General features: G+C 38.0%; 2 protein-coding genes across 4 annotated transcripts in view; both read right to left on the reverse strand.

Moving 5' to 3' along the window:
- LOC142336463 (TBC1 domain family member 17-like) overlaps positions 1–10142 on the reverse strand; it is a 50099-nt gene extending 39957 nt beyond the window's left edge. For all 3 annotated transcript variants that reach the window (XM_075385335.1, XM_075385325.1, XM_075385316.1), the window contains exon 1: positions 9999–10142. In XM_075385335.1, the coding sequence (XP_075241450.1) occupies positions 9999–10004 (6 nt within the window). In that variant the 5' untranslated portion in view covers positions 10005–10142. The remainder of the gene's footprint in view (positions 1–9998) is intronic.
- A 162-nt stretch (positions 10143–10304) lies between these two features.
- LOC142336474 (twinfilin-1-like) overlaps positions 10305–21752 on the reverse strand; it is a 31896-nt gene continuing 20448 nt past the window's right edge. Inside the window, exons 2-3 of the mRNA XM_075385348.1 lie at positions 16628–16912; positions 10305–11274 (exon numbers count right to left, since the gene is read on the reverse strand). Of these exons, the coding sequence (XP_075241463.1) occupies positions 11036–11274; positions 16628–16912 (524 nt within the window). The 3' untranslated portion in view covers positions 10305–11035. The remainder of the gene's footprint in view (positions 11275–16627; positions 16913–21752) is intronic.

Below are 21752 nucleotides of genomic sequence, written 5' to 3' on the forward strand. Positions count from 1 at the left end.
AGCAATCGGTACCTACCTCTACAGAGTGCAGCACAGTTGTAGAAGCAACAGTTTACGAACCAGCAACTTCGGCCAAAAACAAACGTTGACTCCTTCCGCTACTATTCCGTTCCTCCCTTCCACTAAAGTACCCGCTCCTCAGCCTTTAATTGCACTTGTTCTGCCGACTAGACAAGCTCTTGCTAGTGGCTGTCTTCTACAGAATACTAGCCAGCTCTCTTGTGACACGAGTTTACTCAGTTTGTTGCATCAGTTCTAGAATGAAGATCACGCATGTTGTTACGATGTTGATCTGAATTATTAAGATATTCCCCTGGGAAGTGCCTCATCATTTTTTGTCCGTTTCAAGCTGCTCTTTTTCGTCTACTTTTGGTTGACTGTCTTCGGTTATCTAAACGAGGGCCCCTGTGATTCCTCGTGATGCGGAATTCTCCTGGCAGCTTCTCCTACGTTGTCACGAACTCTAAATGCGGACTGGAGCAATATCATGAAATTTTGCTGCTCCATTGGCAACAAATTTCTTCCAGTCCTGAGGAAATTCTGTAGTCAGGCAAGTATTAGTGTTTAGTCTGCCCTCGCGTATACTGTTGATGTTGGCAGCCGCTGGTCAAGCAGAGCTGATGCCAAGTTTGGCTCAAGAACGGCTCCACAAAGTTCCAAAAGTGATACGCAGAAGCACCTTCCTGAAGCAACTCTGATCTTTGCAGTCAAGATCTTTGCTTGAACGGATTAGTTTTGACTGCGGCGATCTGTTGTTGATGCATCCCAAAAGACATGAAGCTCCACACCCAATGATTATGATGCTAGGTTTTCGGGCAGTATAATGGCTTTTCAGTGCTTTAGCTGCAGTCTGAGTTACAGAACAGCTGCTAAAAATCTTTCGATAAAGCGCCTCACAAACGAAGGACGAAGAGACGGTTAACTTCAGTTTGCCTACCTCATTCGGCTGCTGGAGGCTTTTCATACAGTTTGTTACGAAATGAAATTGGTCTAGGTTATAGATTCAATTGACTGCTATCATTATGATAGTGTAGTCGTTGCCTTTCATCATCGTTTCCGAAAGCCAAATCTGGCCGGCCCATTAACGGACTGCAATGAATACTTGCTTCGAATACATTACTTTCGATGCCAACTTCTCCCGTCAAAAACTCCCGCAGTGAAGTGCTCTGTTCAACAATTGATTCTTTTCAGCGAAAACTTATGAGTGAATTGAAAATGAAGCTGATTATGTTAATGCATACGTATCACGTTTCATTCTGACATGTTTTTACATCTACTGAATTGGGTTTCTTCCACAATTGGCGTATCTTAGTTGTCAATTTCAATGCTTTACTGTCAAAGTTTATCTAGAAGATACCTGCACACCTGTCATGTAGAGACCTTCCGAATGCTCTAAAGGTCTCGAGATAATGTCTAGATTTCCAAAATTTCCGGCACTGAATCCAGAACTGCAGCAGCTTGGTGCTAGTGTGAGCTCATTGTGGGAAGATTCTTCTGAGTATCCTGCAACATCAAAGCTGGAGGTGTCCAGGCTTTATCTGGACAAACTTAAGTAAAATGGGCAGGAAAAGAGCCAAAACACGATGGAGTAACCCAACAACAGATGTGAAAACATTCCGAATGACACGTTTTACATTAGCTTTTCAAATAATTCGCCCATTAGAGGTTGCAGCACAAAAAACTGGCCCAAACCTTCAACTATAAAATGAGACAGACATATACGTCGACAACTTGTTAACGGGAACAGTCGACATAAAAGGTCAAACGCAATCACAGCAATTCGCATCAGTTTATTAAGAGGTCGGATTTGATGTCATTCGAAAATGAACATACAGCAAGCCCAAAATTAAAGATTGACTACCAGTAAACTGTGAAAACATCCGGTAAGATGAAAATGAAAAGCAACAACTACATTTTAATAATTTCAGGATCAAGTGAAGCCCTAATATAGACCTCTTCCATTTGCTAGCTAAACCAGATGAAAAGCCACCATCGACCAAACGAGAGATACTATTACATGTTCTCCGTCTCAATGACATAGCTTTCGCCTCTAACAACACTGTTTACGCGGCCTTTTAAAATAGATTCAGCTTCATAAGTATCACCAGAAATGAAAATTTACGTCTGTGATAAACTAACAACGGCCCACGCCCCGGCTGTGTACATGCAATGAAGCTTCAAAATAGATATTGACAGCGAAAAGCAGCACAGCCCCGAAAAGCTTGTGCCTACCAATATTCGAAACCTGTACGCCCATTATTGGTCCAAACCTGGTCAAAGCAAAAAGACAGCTCTTGCGTGAACAGCGTCTCCGTTATCAACAGTGTACGCATGGACGGCCTCAACAGTAAAACTAGCATCCTTCCAGCCTCCAATTGGATCTTGTGGCAACGGAGGGAATCTGTTGGAGTGCTCATCTCGAAAATTTTCAAACAAAACTCTCAGAATTCGTCCATTGTTGCCCCCACCTCACCGGTTAAAGAAAACAATGGACGAGGGAAACAGTTGGATCAACTGAGGTTTGTGAGGCATTAGTATTAAACTAAAATGAGCAAGCGGGAAAACGGTAAAATGACAAGGCATTACTTAAGAAAACGACTCACAAATTCAGCTCCTTTATAGAATTTCGTCAATATCAGCATTTGCTCTTCAATTATCAAATCAATTCCACTCCACTCGACGGACATTAACCAAAGACAAAAATTCTCATGTAGTCGATTTTTTCACAGAAGTTCAAAAACGAATTGATACTTAATTGTCTTCATCAGCAGCAAAAGGAAAACAAACAAAACAACAACAAACACACGGAAAGAAACTGAGTGGATAAGTAGGGACTGGTCAGGTTGACATGGAAAGTTTTGGCAAGGTACAAACTGCTGAAGACGAGAGAGGAAAAGTTAAGAATGAGTCAGTCAAGGTTGCAGAAATTTGAGGTAGGTAGGCAAGTAAGGTTCAGGCACATATGGTTGCCAACTTTCAGATAGGTGAGGTAAAGTTTAGTAAGATTGTTAAACTTCAAAAATGTAAGGTTAGTTTTAGTAGTTCATTCAGGTAGTTCAACCGAATACAGACACGCTTTGACACATTGGATCAAATGGGTGCAATTGGAAAAAAGACAGCAATCAGAAGAACCACAGGAAAAAATCAAACTTTCTCCTTTCTACAAATAAGAGTTCACGTGGGAATAAGCAAATTTGCCGTAGAAAGTAGTCAAGAGGGTTCCGACCCGAAATACGAAATGAATAAAACAATATAGCTTAGAGCGATCAGACCTGTCATTTATATGACTACCAGAAAACACAGAAATAAAATCAAATATTACAAACATTAACTAATACCAAAACTCTTTGTCAGCCATTAATAACCAAATCAAAATGGCATCAGATAAAACTTATACAAAAGGAGATTAACCTGTAATTCATTAGAAAGAAAACGGACTTTTCGATCAGGAACGCACATGTATGAAACTTACACAAGGGACCACAGCTAGCATTGTTCTACATCCAGTTAACAGTTTGGACTCCACATACTCTCCGTTACTAGATCCAGAACTGCAGCAACTGCGTGCTAGAGTGACCGCATTGTGGGACGTATCTTACAACATCAAATCTGGAGGTGTTCAGGCATTCTGGACAAGCGTAAAAAATTGGCAGCAAAGGAGGCAGCATTGGATGAAGTAACTCGTCAAGATGTGAAAACATTCAGAATCACAAGCTCTACGTACGGCATAACCTCATCAGCTTTGCAAATAAATCGCCCAATAGCGGGTGTAGCAGAAAAACTAGCCGTAGCCAAACAGGACAAAAATTTACGTCGACAACTTGTTTACAGGAAGAGTGGACATAGAAAGTCGAATGCCATTACAAAAAGAATTCGCAGCAGTTTATTTAAAGGTCGGTTTCAATGTCATTCGTTAAAAAACATCTAGCAAGCCCAAAATTAAAGATTGACTACCAGTAAACTGTGAAAACATCCGGTAAGATGAAAATGAAAAGCAACAACTACATTTTAATAATTTCAGGATCAAGTGAAGCCCTAATATAGACCTCTTCCATTTGCTAGCTAAACCAGATGAAAAGCCACCATCGACCAAACGAGAGATACTATTACATGTTCTCCGTCTCAATGACATAGCTTTCGCCTCTAACAACACTGTTTACGCGGCCTTTTAAAATAGATTCAGCTTCATAAGTATCACCAGAAATGAAAATTTACGTCTGTGATAAACTAACAACGGCCCACGCCCCGGCTGTGTACATGCAATGAAGCTTCAAAATAGATATTGACAGCGAAAAGCAGCACAGCCCCGAAAAGCTTGTGCCTACCAATATTCGAAACCTGTACGCCCATTATTGGTCCACACCTGGTCGAAGCAAAAAGTCAGCTCTTGCGTGAACAGCGTCTCCGTTATCAACAGTGTACGCATGGACGGCCTCAACAGTAAAGCTAGCATCCTTCCAGCCTCCAATTGGATCTTGTGGCAACGGAGGGAATCTTTTGGAGTGCTCATCTCGAAAATTTTCAAACAAAACTCTCAGAATTCGTCCATTGTTGCCCCCACCTCACCGGTTAAAGAAAACAATGGATGAGGGAAACAGTTGGATCAACTGAGGTTTGTGAGGCATTAGTATTAAACTAAAATGAGCAAGCGGGAAAACGGTAAAATGACAAGGCATTACTTAAGAAAACGACTCACAAATTCAGCTCCTCTATAGAATTTCGTCAATATCAGCATTTGCTCTTCAATTATCAAATCAATTCCACTCCACTCGACGGACATTAACCAAAGACAAAAATTCTCATGTAGTCGATTTTTTCACAGAAGTTCAAAAACGAATTGATACTTAATTGTCTTCATCAGCAGCAAAAGGAAAACAAACAAAACAACAACAAACACACGGAAAGAAACTGAGTGGATAAGTAGGGACTGGTCAGGTTGACATGGAAAGTTTTGGCAAGGTACAAACTGCTGAAGACGAGAGAGGAAAAGTTAAGAATGAGTCAGTCAAGGTTGCAGAAATTTGAGGTAGGTAGGCTAGTAAGGTTCAGGCACATATGGTTGCCAACTTTCAGATAGGTGAGGTAAAGTTTAGTAAGATTAATAAACTTCAAAAATGTAAGGTTAGTTTTAGTAGTTCATTCAGGTAGTTCAACCGAATACAGACACGCTTTGACACATTGGATCAAATGGGTGCAATTGGAAAAAAGACAGCAATCAGAAGAACCACAAGAAAAAATCAAACTTTCTCCTTTCTACAATCCAAATAAGAGTTCACGTGGGAATAAGCAAATTTGCCATAGAAAGTAGTCAAGAGGGTTCCGACCCGAAATACGAAATGAATAAAACAATATAGCTTAGAGCGATCAGACCTGTCATTTATATGACTACCAGAAAACACAGAAATAAAATCAAATATTACAAACATTAACTAATACCAAAACTCTTTGTCAGCCATTAATAACCAAATCAAAATGGCATCAGATAAAACTTATACTAAAGGAGATTAACCTGTAATTCATTAGAAAGAAAACGGACTTTTCGATCAGGAACGCACATGTATGAGACTTACACAAGGGACCACAGCTAGCATTGTTCTACATCCAGCTAACAGTTTGGATTCCACATACTCTCCGTTACTAGATCCAGAACTGCAGCAACTGCGTGCTAGAGTGACCGCATTGTGGGACGTATCTTACAACATCAAATCTGGAGGTGTTCAGGCATTCTGGACAAGCGTAAAAAATTGGCAGCAAAAGAGGCAGCATTGGATGAAGTAACTCGTCAAGACGTGAAAACATTCAGAATCACAAGCTGTACGTACGGCATAGCCTCATCTATGGTAGTTTTCATATGTTGACAACATCCGGTAAGATGAAAATCAAAAGCTAAAACTACGTTAGAATAATTTCAGGATCAAATGAAGCCCTAAGGCAGACTTCTTCCATTTGGTAGCTAACCCAGATGACACGACAACATCGACCAAACAAGAGATAATATTACAAGATCTCGGTCTGAATGGCATAGCTCTTGCGCAAACAACTTCATTCGAGTTGTTAGTATAACAGATTTGGATCGATCAACCTGAGATGCCTCATTTCAAGTTTTTTAGAGGCGATAAATCAATTCAGACTCAAGACAAAGGACTCGGGAGGCACTACGCGGCCCCTTAAATTAGTTTCATCTTCACCAGTATCACCAGAATTCAATATTTACGTCTGTGATAAATCAACAACGGCCTCCGCCTCAGTTGTGCACATTCAAGGAAGATTCAAGACAGATACTGAGAACGAGAAGCAGCACGGCCACAAAAATAGCATTTGCATACCAATACGAAACTATGGCCCCAAGGAGATCACCCATAAAAACTGAAAATTTAGAGCTGAAAACTGAAAACTTATAGCTTAGAGCGATCAGACCTGTCATTTATATGACTACCAGAAAACACAGAAATAAAATCAAATATTACAAACATTAACTAATACCAAAACTCTTTGTCAGCCATTAATAACCAAATCAAAATGGCATCAGATAAAACTTATACTAAAGGAGATTAACCTGTAATTCATTAGAAAGAAAACGGACTTTTCGATCAGGAACGCACATGTATGAAACTTACACAAGGGACCACAGCTAGCATTGTTCTACATCCAGCTAACAGTTTGGATTCCACATACTCTCCGTTACTAGATCCAGAACTGCAGCAACTGCGTGCTAGAGTGACCGCATTGTGGGACGTATCTTACAACATCAAATCTGGAGGTGTTCAGGCATTCTGGACAAGCGTAAAAAATTGGCAGCAAAAGAGGCAGCATTGGATGAAGTAACTCGTCAAGATGTGAAAACATTCAGAATCACAAGCTCTACGTACGGCATAACCTCATCAGCTTTGCAAATAAATCGCCCAATAGCGGGTGTAGCAGAAAAACTAGCCGTAGCCAAACAGGACAAAAATTTACGTCGACAACTTGTTTACAGGAAGAGTGGACATAGAAAGTCGAATGCCATTACAAAAAGAATTCGCAGCAGTTTATTTAAAGGTCGGTTTCAATGTCATTCGTTAAAAAACATCTAGCAAGCCCAAAATTAAAGATTGACTACCAGTAAACTGTGAAAACATCCGGTAAGATGAAAATGAAAAGCAACAACTACATTTTAATAATTTCAGGATCAAGTGAAGCCCTAATATAGACCTCTTCCATTTGCTAGCTAAACCAGATGAAAAGCCACCATCGACCAAACGAGAGATACTATTACATGTTCTCCGTCTCAATGACATAGCTTTCGCCTCTAACAACACTGTTTACGCGGCCTTTTAAAATAGATTCAGCTTCATAAGTATCACCAGAAATGAAAATTTACGTCTGTGATAAACTAACAACGGCCCACGCCCCGGCTGTGTACATGCAATGAAGCTTCAAAATAGATATTGACAGCGAAAAGCAGCACAGCCCCGAAAAGCTTGTGCCTACCAATATTCAAAACCTGTACGCCCATTATTGGTCCAAACCTGGTCAAAGCAAAAAGTCAGCTCTTACGTGAACAGCGTCTCCGTTATCAACAGTGTACGCATGGACGGCCTCAACAGTAAAGCTAGCATCCTTCCAGCCTCCAATTGGATCTTGTAGCAACGGAGGGAATCTGCCGGAGTGTTCATCTCGCAAACTTTCAAACAAAACTCTCAGAATTCATCCATTGTTGCCCCCACCTCACCGGTTAAAGGAAACAATGGATGAGGGAAACAGTTGGATCAACTGAGGTTTGTGAGGCATTAGTATTAAACTAAAACGAGCAAGCGGGAAAACGGTAAAATGACAAAGCATTACTTAGGAAAACGACTCACAAATTCAGCTCCTCTATAGAATTTCGTCAATATCAGCATTTGCTCTTCAATTATCAAATCAATTCCACTCCACTCGACGGACATTAACCAAAGACAAAAATTCTCATGAAGTCGATTTTTTCACAGAAGTTCAAAAACGAATTGATACTTAATTGTCTTCATCAGCAGCAAAAGGAAAACAAACAAAACAACAACAAACACACGGAAAGAAACTGAGTGGATAAGTAGGGACTGGTCAGGTTGACATGGAAAGTTTTGGCAAGGTACAAACTGCTAAAGACGAGAGAGGAAAAGTTAAGAATGAGTCAGTCAAGGTTGCAGAAATTTGAGGTAGGTAGGCTAGTAAGGTTCAGGCACATATGGTTGCCAACTTTCAGATAGGTGAGGTAAAGTTTAGTAAAATTGTTAAACTTCAAAAATGTAAGGTTAGTTTTAGTAGTTCATTCAGGTAGTTCAACCGAATACAGACACGCTTTGACACATTGGATCAAATGGGTGCAATTGGAAAAAAGACAGCAATCAGAAGAACCACAGGAAAAAATCAAACTTTCTCCTTTCTACAATCCAAATAAGAGTTCACGTGGGAATAAGCAAATTTGCCGTAGAAAGTAGTCAAGAGGGTTCCGACCCGAAATACGAAATGAATAAAACAATATAGCTTAGAGCGATCAGACCTGTCATTTATATGACTACCAGAAAACACAGAAATAAAATCAAATATTACAAACATTAACTAATACCAAAACTCTTTGTCAGCCATTAATAACCAAATCAAAATGGCATCAGATAAAACTTATACTAAAGGAGATTAACCTGTAATTCATTAGAAAGAAAACGGACTTTTCGATCAGGAACGCACATGTATGAAACTTACACAAGGGACCACAGCTAGCATTGTTCTACATCCAGCTAACAGTTTGGATTCCACATACTCTCCGTTACTAGATCCAGAACTGCAGCAACTGCGTGCTAGAGTGACCGCATTGTGGGACGTATCTTACAACATCAAATCTGGAGGTGTTCAGGCATTCTGGACAAGCGTAAAAAATTGGCAGCAAAAGAGGCAGCATTGGATGAAGTAACTCGTCAAGACGTGAAAACATTCAGAATCACAAGCTGTACGTACGGCATAGCCTCATCTATGGTAGTTTTCATATGTTGAAAACATCCGGTAAGATGAAAATCAAAAGCTAAAACTACATTAGAATAATTTTAGGATCAAATGAAGCCCTAAGGCAGACTTCTTCCATTTGGTAGCTAACCCAGATGACACGACAACATCGACCAAACAAGAGATAATATTACAAGATCTCGGTCTGAATGGCATAGCTTTTGCGAGTTGTTAGTATAACAGATTTGGATCGATCAACCTGAGATGCCTCAATTCAAGTTTTTTAGAGGCGATAAATCAATTCAGACTCAAGACAAAGGACTCGGGAGGCACTACGCGGCCCCTTAAATTAGTTTCATCTTCACCAGTATCACCAGAATTCAATATTTACGTCTGTGATAAATCAACAACGGCCTCCGCCTCAGTTGTGCACATTCAAGGAAGATTCAAGACAGATACTGAGAACGAGAAGCAGCACGGCCACAAAAATAGCATTTGCATACCAATACGAAACTATGGCCCAAAGGAGATCACCCATAAAAACTGAAAATTTCGTTAATTTCAGCATTTTGTCTTCAATTATCACATCAATTTCACTCTACGGTCATTAACCAACGACAAAAATTCTCATGAAGTCACAAGATATCAAATTGATTGATATTCAATTGTCTTCACCAGCAGTAGAAGGAAAACAAACAAAACAAAAACACGAAAAGTAAGAAACTAATTGGATTAATACTGACTTGTCAGGTTGACAGGGAATGTTTTGGCAAGGTATAAACTGCAAACGACGAGAGAGGAAAGGTTAAGGACGAGTAGGTTAAGGTTTCATAATTTTGGTATGAAGGTAGGTAGGCTAGTAAGGTTCAGGCATATATGGTTGCCGACTTTCATACAACTATTGCAGAGAACTAGAAATCTAAATGGGCTGTATAGTTTTAACGAAAAACTACGATATCGCACGTGATAAATTTCATTTATAAAGAAGTCAAATTGTTACGGACAAAAGCAGTTAAAGGTTTGTTGGAGACCAACTAAACACTTACCTCCATTTTCAAGAACTGAAAGATGATTCAAACTCAACGGCGAGCTATGGAGGAAAAATCAGCCGAAAAGTCAATAAAACAACACAAGCTTCCTCTTTGGAGGTATAATAGATCGCATTTAATCTGAAACATATCAAAATCACTGTCTGGAACAAGGCTTACTTACATGCAATCCAATTAACAGGAATATAATCGCCAGTTGCAACGGAGATAATTACTATCCTCAAATACAATATTTCAATATAATACGTAAAAATAGTATTCTTATGGCATGGCTGTGAATATCTCGACAATTTCAAAGTAAAGTAAATTCTGAAATATTGAATTTTTAGTGATTTTGGCAAAAAGAAATGAATTGAATTCCATGATGAAGGAACAAAGCATAACCGCAGCGAAGCAAGTGCAGTCGATTACTCCACTAGGTATAAAAATAAATGTACACAAAATATACCTGCGCTAGGATAGAGCAATCAATTCTATTTAATCAAGGTGATCCCTTCCGCAATATCCATTGTCCAAACCTGAGCCCAATTCGAATATGTCCATTACGCAATATTTGCGAAATCAATAAAACATTAGTACTTTATAAACGTGATTGTCAATATTATAATGCGGAAACCGAAACAGTGATAGCTGCTTTATTTCATGTATGTGTTGACAAAGCCTCGCAGTGTCGCCATCACAATTTATTGGAAGATGCAGAAATCAAATTATGCTACTTCATAAATATAAGCTCAAGATGATAGACAATTTTATTTATATCACACGTTTAAGTGTTATATTAAACTGCTTTTCTAGTTGTAATACTGAATTGAAACAAGGTCTGACGACCGAGAGAAAGCATCAATAGCGCCGAAAAGCAGTCATATAGTGCTCCTAATTTACAAGCGTGCGTCCATTCTTTCAATTTTTTTAAATAGGAAAAATCCTGTTAATGAATCGTACTAATAGGCAATTCAATTTATGAATTTTTTCTGATACCTCAGTAGTAATCACCTCGCCCGCTTCTAAATTAAGACATATTTTAACAACAAAGTTTACGCCCTAGGATTGGTTCGTTGTCTTCCGGGCGCTTTGGGCTTCTCGAATTTTTTCTTAATTTCAGCCTGTTTCACTTTGACTTCAGATAGGAGGAATTCTTGAGTGATGTTGTCATCATTCACATCAACCTCCACCTTTCTGTCGATGGCCAGACCAATGACGTCACTAGCAAGCAGTTGTAGGAATGTGCTCTTGCAGCTCGAAAAGAGCATCTTCTCTTTTACAGATCCAGAGCCTAAATTAACAATTACAAATTGATAGGCTCCGTAGATGCTCGTTTCACCATCAACTGCAGTTTAGTTCCACTATTTTGAGGAAGTTATCGGAGGAATGGCTCTCAAAACACTGACTCTCAAAAGACTGGCAAAATATTCCAGTGTGATTTTCTGGACCATTGTGAACCATTTTATGGAATTTAAAACAACACGGCAGAAATATCTATAGCAACAAAGTTGAATAATATTGAGCTATTATATCTTAAAAATTGCAAACTTAGAACGACAAAAAGCTCAACGGTATTTCATAGACCAACTACAGGAGTCTTCATAGACCAACTTTGAGTCACGTATTGTGACGAAAAAAAAAATTTAAAAAGTTTATTGTTCGCGGGAGGTCTCGATTTGTACGCACTTAACAAATTTAGTTGTCAGCTGCTTCTTCGTAGGGCTCACAGGAAAATGTTTCTCAACGTTAGTACGTAACGTTTTAGAATATGCCTTGATAGAAAAAAACCCAAATTTGATGCGCGTATTACCACCCAATAAAATGAAAAACAGAAGCCAAGATCTCGTTCGATTAGTTGATAACATATCGTAGCATTATTTGACAAACAAATAAGTATGTTGTAAACATTCCCTTCACAGCACCATCGTAAATGTTTCAAAATTACTAATAACCTGTGTTTGCTAATATCAGCAAACCAAGGTTGAGAGCCATAAAGCAGTGCAGACAAACCAAGCAGAACACAAATAATACTTAACGCTGTTCGTCAAGCTGTACAGCACATTCTGCCTCAGGTAATTAAAAACATCTGACCGTTCGCTAGCTCGGTTCTTGAATGATTACTCCACTCAAAGTTACCCGAGATCGCTATACCCAAGTCACGTGTGTTATTAACTTCTCGAAAAAAATTTGAGCCAATATTGAAACAACTATCGCCTTCTCAGATACTTGTAGATGAACAAACATTCAAGCGTTGAAAGCGGAAAACTTTTCGGTTGCTCAAGTAAAAATATTGAGGTCCTTCTGCAACACTTCTCCTCCAGCACATGACAATATTGTGTGGTCTGCAAAGCAGAAATGTGAGCATTCTGGCTAAAAAAAATGTCTTCGCAAGAATATAAACGAGAAAAAGCAGTGGTCTCAAAAAAAAGTTTCACAGGAAATCCACTAGTAAACTATACTTTCATCCTATAACGTCCTATTAAAATTAACACGTTCAGATCTATCACTCAAGTAGAAAAAGTTTTGAAAAGTTGCCATCGGGACGCTAAAGGGATAACATTTGAAGCAAAATACCATAACTAATAGTGTCGAAATCCTTAGCAAACGCCAGATAGATTAGTACTAAAAACAGCTCGTTCAAGTTAATAACCACTTGAGTTATTGTTCAGTGCCCTCTTTGCAATCCATGCTGACGACCTCAATGTTTCGTAGTCTCGAGTAAAGAAAACTGCTTTTCTAATAACAAAGATAAGCGGTGTAACAACGACATTGGTCAATAGTTTTCGCTATTAATCTGGGATTTTTTTTTGAATTGACTTTTGAAAATCACTTTGCAGAGAGTAAGCCATTTGCAAGTATCAACTATTTGGGAAACAGTGATTGATCTCAAAAGAAACAGAACAGCACCTAATGCTCTTGTAATCAAAGGCAATCTCTGAAGTAGTTCGACGGTCTGCGCAATGGTAGAAATAATCAAACTGGTGAATATTGGCGTTTGTGAGTTTGTTGGGAGCTAGAAAAAGATAATTCTTTATATAACGAATGGAAGAAAAGATGGAACAGACCGGCTTTTTCGATATCAGATGCAGCAATCTTAATGAGTATTTCGTCCACTTAAACTTTTGAACAACTCAAGATCATCGTTCGTTTATATGATGTTGTTGATTGAAAAATTATACTTTGTCCAGCTCAACGAAATCCATAAATTCCCGCTTATCTGATTTATGCTGTGAAATCAGTTGTCTCGCAGCGCCAAGGTAATTAAAAAAGTTTGTGAAAGAACTGCAATAAACTGAAACATAGTGCGCTTCAGAACAAGGCATGAAGAGATTAACCCTCCCAACGTCGTCAATTAAGATTCACCATCATTTTGCAAACTGGAAGCAGCGACAAACTCAATTCAATTATTTCGCCTTTTCAAATCGGAGACCAAAACTAAATCGATTAATTTACAAATTTAATTAACCTTCCGTAGCTGTTCCGCTGATCTGTGTTCACCAAGAGCCTAGTATATTTTTGAATAACTTCACAGCAACTTAAGTTCTGTGGGCTTCAACAGTTCCTCCCGTTTCTCTAGATGAAAGGTCAGATTGCTAAGATAACAAAGTCAGATGAAAAGTCGTTTAAAAGGAGAAAAACGCTAACAAAGGACTCTCATAAATGCCAAGAAATCCATTTGAGAGCACTGAGGGAGGCGCAGAACATTTACACGAAACAACAGGTCGGACGAACAAATTCCTACCGCATATGTTTTATACAGTTTTACTAGGCTTAAACTCGACTATTAGTCCTATATGTACAAGCAGTGAAAGTTGTGGGGGTACAAATTTAACAATATAAAAGCAGACCATGTAGTTTTGCTTGTGAATTGCTCTTAGAGACTATAAAGGTTCTAAGGAACCTGCAGAGTGACCGAATGTCCTTGAACTTCTGATGTTAACCCCGTTTTTAAATTTTGAAAAATCAATTCGCTCATGACCGAAAAACTATCAACTGTAAATATCACATTAATTTAAATCTGCAATTTAAATCACTTTTCTAGCCGTTAAATGTTGTTTCGTAAACGGTCAGTCAATTTATTCGGTTTTTGGGTCCTAGATATCATTGAAAAGTCATCAGTTCCCATCTTTCGGTCGAAGACCAAAAACTACGAGATAAAAATTTGATGTTGATGCAAAGATCATAAACCGACTAACGACGAAGCATTGCTATGGATAGTCAGGCGGGGGCAATTTAAAGAAGAGCGGGCTGCAGCCTAGATCGTTTTAGGGGCAAAAAAATACGACGAAGTAACGGTTCGAACCCCCCGACAATTAGCGTAATTGACTAACGCATTCATCAGTCCTCTATCATAGCCATGTGAAAACATTTCTTGCGAACGGTTCTGTTTTAGAAACAGAGTTATTTTCTGAATGATATCGCGGTTTAGGTCAACCAAAAATGAGGAACTCAAGAGAAAAAAATTCATTCGAGAAGTGAAAAGTATGTTCTAGAACAAAACGATTGAGCAACAGTTTTGCATAAAAGAATTAAACGTTCAGCATTTGTTCGAGAGCAAATAACAAAAATAACAACTTGGCCGCCAGATCGCCAGAATAGCCGCGAAAGAATAGACTTGCGTGCCGCATTATAGACAGAGACATACAAGTTGAAAAAGTTATCGACGCCGCTCAAAAAGCTATGTAACAAAATTCAGCGACAAAATAGTAAGACTTGTTAAAATTCATTACGCAGAAGCCTTTTGATTAGGGACCTTTATTATCTATAAGAGTTCCTTGACCTTAAGAAAATTCAAAATAAAACTAAATTTTAAAGTGCAAAAGTCACTTTATAGAGTGAGGAACGTCACGTACGATCAAAATCTAATCACGCAAATGACTTTGATACATTTGCTAGAGAGTAAGAAATGACCTCACGCGCGCAAATTCCGTTAGTGAGGGAAAGAGGTCAATCAGAAAATTTGACTTTTCGGCTTTGCTGTGCGAACAAATGTAAAACGAAAAAGAGCTTCACACGGCGAAGCAAAAAAAATATTGCAGGACAAGTCCTGACTTACAATTCAAAGAATTTTTATTGACTTAACAAAAACTCGACCTAAATTGGAATATGATTGAATTGGGAAAACCATTTGAAAGAATATCAGATAAAAAAATATCAAAAAACAGAAAATCAAAGTCAAAATGCCGCATGGAAAAAGAAACCACTAGCCAGAAAAGGAAATTTGATTCAAACAAAAAACAAGGCCTAGAAGGAACTAAGAATGAATTAGGAGAACCATTAAAAAAATCCAATCTGAACAATTGAAAAAACAGTAAACATAGCTGATAGATTGCCAGAAAATAGCCGCAATAGCTTTGTGAATCTGCTTTGAACAAAACAGACAGACCAAAAAATTCGTCTTTTCATTAAAGGCTGATAGGTCAAATTTTGATTAAAAATTTGTATTAGATTTTGCGGCCTCTATTAGCTGCTCTCATGGAACCTTCATTTAGAGTGACACACACCCATTTGACCTTATCTCTTTGAATTAAAGTAAATAAAAGTCAATTTCAAAGTGGGGAAGTCATTTTTGTGAGTCAGGTAAGTCAAGTGAGACCAAAAATTTAATGATGCACATGAACAAAAAATCGCTCCACTAAGAGCAAAAATGACGTCACGCACGCACTTCAGTTGAAATTGCATGAACGAATGAACAAAAAGCAGATTTGAAGTGGTTGTGACGTCATATGGTCGTAACAAAAGCGCGACGACGAAATAAAAAAAACCAACAGACGGCCAATATTAGCCCCAGCTATCGCTGTGCGGCTATTAAAAAGCAAAGTGAAATTGCTGCCTTTGAACAAAAAACCACTACCGAGAAAGCTAATTTTTGTTTCAAACACCGTTTTCTCACTACACTAAAATCAGAGCAAATTTTCACGCCGCAAAACCACTGATTTTTTCGCTCCACTTCCTGTTTTGGCGTGACCAAAATCACTACTCCAAATCGACTTAAAAAAACATGAAAACGTGTGAACAGATTTTTTTTAAAAAAGACAGCACCCCAATACAGTTCAAATTCTTTGAATTGTAAAAATCAAGAGAACCGCAATATAGCTCAGCTAAGCTTACAGCTTCGCAGCTATAATAAATCGAACAAGGTGAAATGAATTGCTCCCAAACGAGGCGACGCATTTTGAAGGGGGCACAGGCTAAAGGAACTTCTATAGCGCAAAAAGGCTAACTAAGAAGGGGTTCGCACCGCGACCTCTCGCAAGGGAGAAGGGGGACATTATCTAATACGCTACAGGATCTATGCAGACCATAGATCTAACCATCGCTCACAATTGCTTTTTTAGCAAAAGACTTAGTCAAGGAAACTTTATGCATCAAGACACACGTTTACAATAATTGCTTAAACCTTCGTTCGAGAGCAATGAATATGAAATTCATCGCTCTGCAATTAGTTCAATGGCTTCTCGGATCAAATATTATCACTAGAAAATTGAGTTTTTATGCAACCTTCAATAATACTTCTCCTTGGTCTTATAAAGACACGTTATCTAATTAGCTACGACAGGTAATTGCAATTCTTATGCGCCAATTTAGAGGTAACAAATGGATGGTAAAATAGGGAGGGAAGAGAACAATTGTCATAAACTCACTTGATATGCCGTGAAGGAAGATTACAGGATTGTCATTTATGAAACCATCAGCGGCACTTGCAGGCACTCTATACAAGTTGTATGTGGCACGGTCGCGCGGAACCAAACCATCCACACCGTCCAATGTGACCCCACTTTGGGACGTCACAGAATCAATGACCTCGTCAGCTCCGTTGATGACGAATTGGGCGAAGTTTGTGGTCTCTGACTTGAAGTCACTTATCGCATCGCATGCTGCCTCAGTTGGGGGAAACGATATGTTTGATGACAACTTCACCTTTTCACCTTAAGTAAAAATTTCATTGACATTGACGGACGATGCACGATTCATTTGCAGGAAACTGCTACACTTGCTGACAAACGTAAACGATCAAAGCCAAAAGTACATAGCAAAATGCGTGTTTTGGAAGAGAGTTAGTGCTATTACCTTAAATTTTATATAAATCGACTGAAAATCAATGGAATTTTGATTGTTCTAGAGAAATGATAAATTTTTACGTCTGAAATCGAAGTAAGCTAGCGCTGCCTAGTTTTTCAAAGTAAAATTTAATATTTGATGCACAATTATTCCAAGTTGCAATCAAATTTCAGAGGCAATTATTACAACTAATGGTCAACTAACTAATACACCAAAAAGACAGTGGTATCAAAAAGTAATGTGTTTTCAGGTTTACTTAACCACAATTGAGTTTTCATTTGCAATACATATTTGAGAGAAAAATGATGTGAACAAAGTTGGATTGCGTGAAAGATTTCGCTTTAATTTAAAAATTGGATGAAGTTCAACTTTAGATTCGGATTTTTGATAAGATACCAGTATTATCTGATCTTCATTGGCGGGAAAGACCAATAGTGTAGTCCTAGTTAGAGTTATCATCTTCATTCCTATAAAACAAAATTTAATTCATTAAAATTGCAGACCTATTATTTTCAATTCAATCTTATACTATTATTAATTCTTCGAAAATTATTTTGAACCCATTTGTCCTCTTCTCTCTTCAATTGCAATTATTTGACCCACTACTATGCTGAAATTTTCATTGCATTTATATAGGGGAGAAATAAGTTATAGTGTAATGATAGCTCTTTTCAACATTATGTGCAAATGAACTGTCCGAATAAACAAACATTTCCTTGGTTTCATGATTCCATTTCTGTTGGTCATGCAACAACAAAACAACCGCGCAAAAAGGTACCAACACACATTAATTCAAATGACAAAAACCAAATGTAATTAATTCAGTGAAACTGTGGACTGAACTTCTCAAACTTCAATGAATGCCTGTTGCTTTGCACACAGGAGCAGTTTTCTCTGCAAGCAATTTGTGTTCTCTGGTCATTATTTGAATACTTGAGGCATTTTTTCATTTTCGACGACCTCAAACGTCAAAATCCTATAGAAGTTATTTTGTGTAAAACATCATAATTTTCATGACGAGGTAGTAAATTTGTTCCAGCTCGGAATGAAGGTTTGCCTCACCCAGGAATGCCTACGTGGACTTGAAATTACTCCCAGAAGCACGCCAGGAGTGCTGTTTAACGCTGCGAAGAAAGATTTTGGGCATTTTTGGGCTTTGAAAATAGCTCAAAAATTATAACTCTGCCATTTGCTAATATTTTTCAAAATACTTCATCAAATTTGTACGGAAGGGTCGGATTTTTTTGCTACTAAAGTCTTCTTGCTTTTACTCCTGGCTGGTCGGCTGGATCGGGCTGGTAAACAGTTAATCATGGCCAAAAATGATAATGCTTCATTCGTTGCATTAATTTTTGGCCTTTGTGTTCTTTTTAAAACTTTGATACTTTCAACAAAACCACAGGAAAGCAGCTCCTGTTAATTAAGTTGCTTTCTAGGGTTTCATTGTCGATTTTGACTCCTTTTTACTTTTCAGGAGCATCTGTACTGTAGTGCTAAGGTTTCTTCATATTCAACATTGTTTTATTTGAACTCTAAACAATTAAATCGGTGCAAACAATTATTTCGGATTGTTTTATGCTTCAGGAGCAGATTTACAGGTTCTATCCTTTGAGCGCTCTTTCATACCTTGTCACTTTTAATAATATTCCGTTACTAAAATGCTACTCTTTCTACAGATTTAACTTTATGCTTTATTTAACCAGCAAACAGAAACACTGTGCAAAATTACTTCATAAAGTTTAAAGTTTCATTCTTTGCTTGAAGTTTAAACCTTTGTATTTATTCTCTTTAATACTTTGACAATCTAAACAGACTAACAATTTCTACAGATCCAACTTTGCTTTATTTAACCACAAAACAGAAAAGCCTTGTGCAAAATAATACTGTAGATTGTTAATTGCGTTTTTTGCTGGAAGTTTTTTTAACCTTTGTGCTATATTACAATGATACTTCAAACAAACTGCCGGAAGGCTGCTCCCATTTAGCTACACCCTTCTAAGGCTTTTTTTAGAACCCGAGGTTAAATATTGACGTCTTCAGTTTTCAGCAACAGCTTTCCTGTTCTTTTCTAATATTCTTTACAGATTCGAATTTTAATTAACCACCAAAACAAAAAGTCTGCACAAACTCAATAATTTTAGTTTCATTTCTTCTGGAAAACTTAACAATTGTGATATCTATTACATTGATACTTTAAACAGAGAGCCGGATAGCTGCTCCGGTTTAGATAAGTTTCCTTCTTAGGTTTCAAGCTAGATTTTTCGTCAACTTGTAAAAATAACTGTGGCTGAAACGATCGAGGTGCTTTCCATTTTTTAGTTTTTTTTTGGTGTTGCTTAGGGTGTTTTCTGGCGTTCCCATTTCAAAGAACTTATGAATGTTGGACATGAAAAGAAGCATCCTCACTCGGGTTTCAACGCAGAGAACTTGAAGACAAAGCACACAGAGTTGATGACAAAAGATGCTCGGAACAGAAAGAAGTTTCCTTTAGAGCATGACTTGTTTTTGGACGTTTTCTAATCTAGTTCCTCTTTGTTTTGTTTGCTCTAGGTATTTCCATACATATTAAGAACAGTTAGATAAACTAAATGTGGCAGAGCTAAAGTCTTTGACCGTCAATTTAAATTTGAAGACAAAATCAAGGCTCAGTCAACTTGTGAAAAAAAACTGTGACTGAAACTATCAAGTTACTTTCTATTATTTTCTTTTTTTTTAGTGCTTGCAGCAAAACTGATGTTCCTTTTAGCATTCAACTAGAACCGAAGAGAAGCTAAGACCACCTAGTGACTGAAGGAACAGTATGCTAAGGTGTTTGTGGTTGCTTATCCTGAATTAGCGTCTACCGATGGAGATTGTCCTCCTGTTCGCTTTCTTATTAAACGAAATATTGTCTTCCAGAGGGTTGCTTAGGGTGTTTTCTGGCGTCCCTATTTCAAAAAAAGAGCTTATGGTTGTTTGACGTGAAAAGAAGCACCCTCAATCGGTTACAATTGAGGAGCACTTCAAGACGAAGCGCACAGAGTCGATGGATGGCAAGAAAAGAAGCTCGGAACAGAAATAGATGTTTTTTTAGAACTTGACTTGTTTTCTGGTGTTTATTAATTGAGGTTTTGTTTTCTTTGCTCTAGAATGTCCATGCGTGTTAAACGGCACAGATTGTCAAGGGAACCTGATATGGACATGGTTAAATTAAACGACTTAAGAAGCATATGAACGCTCAAGAGAAAAAAAGATTTTCTCAGTCCATTATTCCTATGACAGTGAAAAACTGCTGTCCAAAGAGGATGTCCTGAAATATTGCAACGACGTCTACATGGTAGGCTTGAAGTTGCATAACTTCAATCAGATGCTGCACAAGCTTACTTGTGGATTAGTAAAATTGCTTTCTTTGCCGTTTGCTTCGTCCAACGTAATGCTTTTTGAATTGCAACCCGATATTCATTTTTAAGCTGGTGCTTTATTTTGTTTTGTGTTATTTTACCTTTAAAAATTTCCAACAGTCAGTTTTGTTGTTTTGTTCAGGGTTAGCATCCAGTTTTATTCATCTAGAACTATTGCCTTTCTCCTAGCTTAATTTCATGCTATCTCTAGACAGTATCTATTATTACTCCTATGTAGATATTGAGATATTTTTGTTGACTTTTTAAGGTGTACCACTCAATCTCCAAATTTTTTCATCTCAACTAAAATGTTTCCTTGTTTTTTGCGATGTTTTGTACAATCTTGGCGTCACTAAGATTTTCTCATCCAGGTTATCAGGTGCAAATTAAAATTTTCAGATAGTGAAATTAAATATTGAAGTGAGAGAAGACTTAACTCTCCCTGATACTTGAAAGAAACTATTTCCAAAGTAGGCGATATCCTTCCAAAAACGCCAACTTTACTGGAAATAGAAAAGAGTGTGCATTATTTCTAGGTTGTTGGTTTAGATTGGATTTAACTCGAGGAAACTGTTGATCTGTAAAATTTAAAAGCCATCGTGCTGTAAGACCTGATCAAAGCTTGGAAGTAGACACAAAACACTTCACTTTTTAAGTTCTTGCGAAGCTTATACCAAACTTTATTTCTTGTATTATTGAGCATAAGACATGAAAAACGTGACATGTAAAATTCAAACAGGTGCTGGTAAATTTGTTTCAGGGAGTTGTATCTACTTATCTGACATTAAAGACTACCCAGAATTTGATTTTCATGTATTTCTGAGGGGAACTGTACCTTTTCCCTTTATGGACCACTTTCGTTTGTGAATCATTCCCTTGTTCCAAATTTTAAGTATGAGTCACGACGGGGTAAAGAGGGTGTATGTTTTTTTTTAGATTGTTGAGGGTTGTAACCGTGTTTTGCAGGCATTAAGTATTTTAGAGAAATCAATGAAAGTTTTATACGCCCTAACAGGCAATAACACCGTCAAGTTCGTGTTGACTGAATAGCTGTTCTGAACTAAGTAAACACGGTCTGGTAAATTGTTCGGAAGAAATGTGAACGATGACACTACACTTCATGATTCTGACAGTGAAGTGGATAGTGTTAGTATTGCGATCGAATGGGAGGTTCAAGCAAGTGAAGTCGAAACTCAGATCTCCACGCAATTGGTTCCGACCTTACTCGTAGATAATTTCATACCGGAGCACCCGTTGAGAATCCGTTGGTCAGTATAACATTACAATTGCCCTCTGAAAACCCTGTTCGGCATTCGCGGCCATTTCA

This window comes from Convolutriloba macropyga, chromosome 1 (assembly GCF_964194025.1).
Source record: "Convolutriloba macropyga chromosome 1, txConMacr16.3, whole genome shotgun sequence".
NCBI lineage: Eukaryota > Metazoa > Xenacoelomorpha > Acoela > Convolutidae > Convolutriloba > Convolutriloba macropyga.